Consider the following 7,903-nt stretch of genomic DNA (forward strand, 5'->3'; position numbering starts at 1 on the left):
CATGCTCCTAAACTTTTGGTATAGTATAGATTTGTTGAATGAAAATCTGTTGAACACTAAAAGGTATAAAATTTTGGGAATGGCTAGATCATTTGCTTGAATGTTGAACCCCCGAGAGCTGCTTTTTTAAACTCTAGGAGTGTTCCTAATTGGCCAAGGACGTTACCTGTCTTTCAACTAGCAGTTATGTCGGGGCATTAATTGGCATCCAGAGCATCAAGTTGCCTCCTGAGATCTTCAAGGTCGTCGATAGTGGTAGCTGTGGCTCCAGATGGCTGGGGCTTTTGAAATTCATTGGCACTCGGGAGCTCACGAGTGAGGCCTTCAGGACCTCACTCAGGAAGCGCATCTGTATGAATAGGGGCAAGTGGCTTTAGGGAAATAAAATAGTGAAATCAAACAAAAGGGGTACATGAAAATAACAAGAAAAATGAAAGGTAATAAAAGGAACGATTTAAAGTTTCAAGGTATGCATGTATGTATGTTAAATCAAGAAGACCAGAATGATGTCCATGCACTTTTATACCAAATGACTTGGCAGTCATGCTGAATGTAGAAGAAAACCGGTCCCAAAACGAGATTTTGGTGTACGCTTAATCTTTATAACCAGGATGAGAACGGCATGCTACCGGCTATTACCATGTGTCAATGAGCAGCTAAGACAGCTATTTTTTTTTTGGGTACGGTAACTGTGCCCTTTGAACATCCAAAGCTCAAATTTTTAAGAGATTGGTGAGTTTAAAAAGGAAGCGACTGGACGTATTAATTCTAAAAATTTGGTATAAAGGACCTCTATTCGCATATTCAGAACTTTGTAAGAAGATGATACAATCATATACAAAAGGAAAACAGGCAAATGGAAAACTTGAAGAATGTTCAAAACAGAGAGCATAGAAAAGAAATATACATGAGCTTGAGCCACTTGTACTCTTCTCCTTCTCATTATCATCGACAACACTACAAAAAACAAAATTGCAGAGGCTGGTTAATCCCCCGAAGTAAAAGCCATACAACGATATGATCCATGAATACAATAAATGCAAAAAATCTCTAACATCTTTTAACATTATAGGAAGTAGTCAGTCAATCATTATATATATTTGTAAATCCGGAAAAATGTAAGAAATATATAACTAGGTAAACCAAAAATAAAATGAGTACTAATTTCCAGAATTTGAGTTGAAGGTTGTGTAAGATGGCACTAGTCCATCTTCCCGAGTTGTGATTTGTACCTTATGTTCCATTCATTATCAACATGAAGTGGCACACCTGCTGCTGCTGCAGCTGAGGCTTCAGCCTCTATCTTGGCTTTAGTCGCAGCAACCCTAGATGGATTTGCAAGAATATATTCTTTCTGCAAAGCAATAATCCATTCCATCAGATGAAGAAAACCGAAATGACTGAAAAGACAGAAATCTCTTTTATCTTACCTGCTGCTTCAGACAGGCAGCATTTGAACATTGGGGATTTGGCTTCATTGCCATTGTTGGGAAGAAATCTTTAAGAGAATTGTATCCCTACAATCAGAAACAGAGCAAAATTTATCAAAAAACAAAGGTAAGCACAAGAAGCCATTAGTAACCCGGTAAGAACAGGTAACATAAAGCAAAGGATTAAACTAGAGACACAGTTTACAGAGATGGGAGGGAGGGAGAGATAGTTGATGTATGATTTACCAAGTAGGGAGAAACATGTCCAAATCCCAACAAGAACTTTAAAGTATTTTGGACTAGAAGCCGAGCCACAACTCCCTGAAAAGTTAGTTCATATACTGGATATTAGGAAAAGGATGATAAAAGTTCTTTTACCAAACAGTATATTGAGAACTTAATGATTTCCTAATAAAGATGCTAAAATTCAATGTAATGATTTGGGTGCCAAATAGTACATGCTGAAAGGACAATAAACAATCACATCTGCAGTTGCAAGACATAAACAAGTACACGTGTGCACACACATTGACACACATGCCTTACGCATCCATAGATGTATGTGAACATATGTGTGTGAGAGAGAGAGAGAGAGAGTATAGATAGAATCATTCATGCATTATAATTGTATCTCTCTCACTCCATATATATAAGTAGATGAATTCATGCTGTATGTTCACATGCAGATGCATGCAAGAATACTACAAACAAGAAAAAGCCAAATGATGCCGAAAAAGAGGAAAAACATACCATGGTAGTTGGCAAGGATGCGGCACAAACCCCTTGTTTGTTCATCCATTCCTGATGCTACAACCTTAAACGGAATAGTATAGCACACATATTTCTTTTTGAAGATTATATAACCTAACTGTACACAAATATGCACTAGGCGTTTCACATCTACATTAAGCTGATATAATAGATTAATTGATGAATGTACCAAAGGAGGTGCACATGCAAAGGAAGCAGTTTCTCCCGGAATTAGCAACTGTATATGACCTGAAACTGCATCCTCAGATACACTTGTTCCAAAATTTCCTCTGTTCAGTAATCTGAAGCAGCAGCGGACAAATCAAGCATTTTTTTATATCTTGGAATCTTCTCAGAATGTTCAAGGCTGAAGTGAAACTTTACTATTCACTAGTATAAAAACCTCTAAAAGGTCAAATGACACATGAAAAGGAAATACACTGTAGCATAAATTAGCATATGTTTCAATGATAAGTCCAATTCTGCAAATAAAATTTTATGTCATTATACGAATAATTAATCCATGTATAGTGAACAGTCCATATGCATCCTAAAAGTCTCATAGTTTAGCTTTAACTATTTATTGTGGAAGTGCCTGAGATCAGGCTTCTTGAAGCTTTCAATAAATGTAACTAGTCTTTGATTTCAGGATTACAAGAATCTTTCAAAAGGAAACTTGTCATCCGATTGAAATATAAAAGCACTAGAAGATACTTCTTACCATATCATACTTCTACCAATGAGTTAACCTGATTAGTAACTATTGAAAAACAAGCTCTTACCAGATTCCATCCATGCTTGATTCAACTCATTGCCAGCCTGTATATAAACAAAAAATCAGAAGCAAAATTCAATATTGTATAATGGTAAACAGTTCATATACAAGGAGTCATCACTCATCAAACTCAGCACCTATCAACGTAGGCCTAAAAGAATGAAGTGTGTTTACTGCAAAAAGTCAGTGTTACCTGGTTGACCACCATCCTTGCTTTGTAATTTGTCTACACAGCTTAAAACAAGATCCACTCCGGTACCTTCCTTTCTTGGGCGAAATGTTTATTCTTTAAGCTTGACATAAGGGTTTCAAAGCCTTCTACAATGGTAATGTTCAGTGTATAGCTCTAAAGAAATGAACCAATCAATGGGGTAAGTTCTAAAATGCACAGTGGAGTAAATGATAAACGTATGCATAACACGTTTACCATATCAAATTCTGATAAGATTAGAAATCAAACATTACCAAATGTAGAATTTTTTTTTTAAAGAAAAACACTTACCTCAAGCAAAACATCAGGATTTATGTCCGACAGGGTATGAACAGCAGCATCAGTCTTTGTCATACCAACTTTCATAGAGAAGGAAAATTTGAAAATCATATTATTCAAATTAAGGTACAAAACCAAGCTTCTGGCTTTATATCAATGCAAAAACCATAGTTTCAAGGGGCAGGGAATTGGTGGCACTTTTGGTAATGTATATGATAAAACATGCCGTTTTCCAACAGGAAGCCAAAACGAAATAATTTGGAAAAGGGCATGTACATACACCTGCTCTGGACGAAAAAATAGCCTGTTCATGTTAGCGAACTCCACTTTATCATAATCATACAACAAAAGTCGACCTATGCCGCACCTTGTTAGCATCTCAGCTGCAACACTGCCAACACCACCAATACCCTGCAAGTTCAAGAAGATTATCAATGAGAACAGAATCAATACAACAAGAATTTTCAATCTACAGTGACATGATGGAACTGATAGTATGCGCTAGACAAAGGCTTTATCGAAAAATGACATAGAAATCAGAAGACAAAAACATAAACTATTGCAATGGAGAACTCCCGGATCCTTTCATAGTTCTCTACAATTCCCATTCTTTGAAGTGCCATGAGCGTACTATAAGGATTGCTATCAACCACTCAGCACTCATATCCTGCCGCCGGAGTGATTAGACATGCATTAGTGTCACAATCAAAAACCATAACCAGAAGACTATGCCAATAGGAACTAGAAAAATAAATGCCACGGACAAAGTGCATGAAACAGAAACCTTGACTTTCGTTCGCCGAACAGGTACAGACTTAGCAAGATGAGTAACGATCAACACACGATTGCAGCTGGAAAATGTATAAACAAGTTACAATTAAAGTAAATGACTCGAACATCGTTAACTACAAAGTTCTCCATCTTCATAACTAAAACATAAATTTTAAACTTTTCCCCTATGTCATATATAAATTCTATATCACAGAAACATTAATTGATCCATACCTAACAGAACCTAATCATTATAAAAAGAACAGGGACACTACATTAGCAACCTTCATTAGTAGATAACGAAAAGTGCATGAAAAAGGTATTCAAATACACAAATTAGCAAACTAAGTAAAAAAAAAAAGTCTACTTCCGAAACCGAACAAAACCAAAAAAAATGTAGCAAAAGAGACGGCGGATAGATCGACAAGGATCAATCCAGAACTGAGACGAATCTCATTCTTCACAATTCAACAACACAATAAAGCTACAAACTTCGCAGATCACCCAGTGGTCTAAACATGCTATTAAGCATGCTTGTATGTAATCTTAGATAGACGAAAACTGAACCTTGTCAATGGAAGCATGAAGAGAAGGATCAGACAAAGATTGCCTTAGAGACAAGATGTCATCCAGCATCTCTTACAATTCTACCTCCATTGTAGTTCTGTCTGCTTTCTCTAAGAACCCAGAAGTTTCCTTTGTCTTAGAACCCAAGAAATGCTGCAAAACTGCTATAACAGTGGGTTTTTCCCCCTGCTTCTCCTTTAAATTCGTTACCGTTTTTGCATGCCCAGGGGTCAACAGTTTGCCAAAGCTGCATTTTGCTGACAGAATCTCCTTTCTTCATAGTAATTCAATTTGGGTTAAGACACCAAAAATCAAAATTATAAAAGACCAATGAATCAATTGGGCTCAAACTTCCCAATGTTATTTTTCGTCTGGGTTTATATGCCTGAGAGAGATGAAAGACCCAACAAATGTTGTACCAATTAAAAAAACTTAAAATTTTTCGTCTGGGTTTATCTGTCCGAAGTCTTCAAATTTTTTAGAAAAATTCAAAATTTTATATTGAATTAATTTTTTAAATAAAAATTAATTTAACTAAGCTTTTTTAACAGTCTTAGGTAATTATAAGGTAATATATGTTTCGAATTTTATTAGTCATTAACAACGCACGTGCATCTTGTAGACACAATTGCTCAAACCTAAGACCTTTAAAAAGAACAACATTTCATTTTTATCACTGAAGTCACATAATTAATTTAATTAATTAAACCCTTGATTTAGAAATTAAATCAATTAAATTTTTAACTAATTTTGACTAAATAAAGTTATATTTTTCCTAAGGATAATCTATAGACTTATATTAGATTGAAAAACTAAAAGATGTTGGATTTAGCTAAACATGCAAAACCAACTTTGAGAATATATATACACACACACATATATATATATATATATATATATATATATGAACTTATATTTTCTCTAGGGATAATCTATAAATTTATTATTTATTATTTAAAATATCAAATTGTATCTAATAATTTTTAATTTTTTTATGAAATTCTCCATTATCAATATAATGTACAATTATCCTGAATTTATAGGATATTGATCAACAATTTGTATGATACAAGCTCATTTTTCAATATCAAACCTCATTAAATAACGTGAGCAATCAATGGACATGTGTATAATTTTTTTTTAATAAATTCGGTACTCATTTTATGATTCAGGTTCGGAATTTTTAACAATATTTTTAAATTCAAATATTATTTTTTCTAAAAATATAATACATTTTACTACCCCATATGAACTTATCGATTAATAAATATACATATTATTTCGTTATTTTTAGTTTTCCTATTTCATAATTCATTTTTTTTGAATAATGACAACTGTGTTGCATTAATAAAAATAATGAAATGAATCAAAATTACAATGCATCCAAAGAAAAAAAAATGAGGAATAGTCACACACAAAAAACTCTTACATAAAAAAAACAAAATCTTGCATTGAGAATGACATCGAACATTAAAAGAATCAAGTAATCTTTATGCAACTTGTAATCACCATTTTTACCTCTCCATTCCAGCATCTCCACGTTGCATTTCCAGCAATTTCCAGCAGCTGCAGCAGCCCCTCCACGCAGCATTTCCAGTAGCTTCCAGCGACAGCTGCCCCTCCACGTTGAAGCTATAGGTGAGTCACCACCATAGTTTGGTGACTCACCGAACTCCCCCTTATTACCCGGTCCATAGAGAGCTTTGTGGTGGCTATAAAAGCCACCACCGAGCCTGCAAAAAGAAGAAGGGAATCGATAGAGAGAGCAAGAGAAGGAAGCTAGAGAAAATACCCAACAAACAAGCACCAAAACAGAAAGAGAAGATCGTGAAGAAACTTACCGGAGCAAGGAACCCGAACGTCGCCGGAAACCACCGGAGTTCGAAGGTATTATTGTAGATATATTAAGATTAAATGCTCTTTAGGTTAAAATAATCTCAGATTCGGGTTTAGGAAAAATAAAAAAAAATAGTGTAAAAAAAATATTTCCGACCACCGCGGGTGGTGGCCGGCGGGGGCTGCCGGCGTCGGAGCAAGTCGACCAATCGATGACCGGATCACCTCCGGTGAGAGAGGACTAGAGAGAAGTTAGAGAGAATTGTCATCTCTCTCTTTAAGAGAGAGAGTGAAAAAATGAAAAATGAGGGAAAATGGATCATTTGGGACAATTAAAGGGTATTTAAACCCTCACCAAAACTACGTAGTTTTGGTGAGGGATGTTTGTGTAATTTCTAATTTGGGTAAACCATTTATGTAGTCCTCTTGAGTTCTATAAATTTACAATTTGGTCACTGAAATCAAATCCTAAACTTCTAATTCGGTCTTATAGTTTTATTTACTTTATAATTTAGTACATGATATGCTTATATATATTTTAAGGTAAAATAACTTATTTAACCATTGTAGTTTTAATAATTATTATTCTAATCACCGATTAATAAAGGGATATTTACACTATTATCAAATATATTTTTATATTTCGAGTTAGGTTCATTAATTTAGATATCATTTTCTTTTGGTCATTTTTTTATATTTTTATCATTTATATGTTTAAATTAGTATTTTATTTATTTATTTATTCATATATTTATTATTCATATTTTTATTCACTAATATTTATATGAAATGCAATATTATAAATTTTTAATTCGATTAGATAACAATGTTTACTTATTTTTAAATATTAAGAAATGGCAGTCTTAAAGCAACTCGATGTCAATTTTCTGATATTTTAAATAAATAAACATCTTACTTTTATAAATTATATATATTAATCTATTTTTTATTATTATTTTTAGAAAAATGTTTTTATATTTATTTATTTTTTAATATCAAAGAAAAGAGCTGTCTTAAGGCACCTAGAAGTCCTTTTCTGATATTTCTTAATAAATAAATATTTTATTTATATATAAATCAATAGATTTTATTACAATTATAGTAATAAATTTGAAATAACATGATTATGAATTAAATATATTTTGAAATTTTAAATTTTCAATAATAGAGATAAATTCTAATTAAAAAGTACTAATTTTGGGCGTTGTAGGGGTGCTAATCCTTCCCTAAATGTAACCGACCACGAATCCCTTTTTATAAATAAAAAGAATGAATTTTTGGTTA

General features: G+C 33.3%; 1 protein-coding gene and 1 long non-coding RNA gene across 2 annotated transcripts; both read right to left on the reverse strand.

Annotated features, from left to right (window-relative positions):
- Positions 1-197: 197 nt before the first annotated feature.
- Positions 198-2,077, reverse strand: LOC120127556 (ubiquitin-like modifier-activating enzyme 5). The gene is made up of 5 exons (XM_039145425.1): positions 1,677-2,077; positions 1,431-1,517; positions 1,233-1,354; positions 791-957; positions 198-322 (listed from the first exon to the last, which is right to left on the reverse strand). The coding sequence occupies exons 2-5, from the start codon at positions 1,482-1,484 to the stop codon at positions 198-200; spliced, it is 468 nt and encodes a 155-aa protein (XP_039001356.1). The 5' UTR covers positions 1,485-1,517; positions 1,677-2,077.
- A 116-nt stretch (positions 2,078-2,193) lies between these two features.
- On the reverse strand, positions 2,194-5,151 carry LOC120127582. Its single transcript, XR_005516555.1, has 5 exons — positions 4,784-5,151; positions 4,230-4,296; positions 3,149-4,112; positions 2,963-2,999; positions 2,194-2,482 (listed from the first exon to the last, which is right to left on the reverse strand). It is a non-coding gene; the product is annotated as an uncharacterized LOC120127582 (long non-coding RNA).
- Between the last annotated feature and the right edge of the window lie 2,752 nt (positions 5,152-7,903).

The sequence above is a fragment of the Hibiscus syriacus genome, unplaced genomic scaffold (genome assembly GCF_006381635.1).
Source record: "Hibiscus syriacus cultivar Baekdansim isolate YM2019G1 unplaced genomic scaffold, ASM638163v2 tig00110469_pilon, whole genome shotgun sequence".
Lineage (NCBI taxonomy): Eukaryota > Viridiplantae > Streptophyta > Magnoliopsida > Malvales > Malvaceae > Hibiscus > Hibiscus syriacus.

Coding starts and splice junctions, on each gene's coding strand:
- LOC120127556 (XM_039145425.1), bottom strand. CDS start 1,484: ATGGCAATGAAGCCAAATCCCCAATGTTCAAATGCTGCCTGTCTGAAG. Junction 1,355..1,430: donor CTGCCTGTCTGAAGCAGCAG/GTAAGATAAAAG, acceptor ATTGCTTTGCAG/AAAGAATATATTCTTGCAAA. Junction 323..790: donor TTCTGAATATGCGAATAGAG/GTCCTTTATACC, acceptor GAGGTCCTGAAG/GCCTCACTCGTGAGCTCCCG.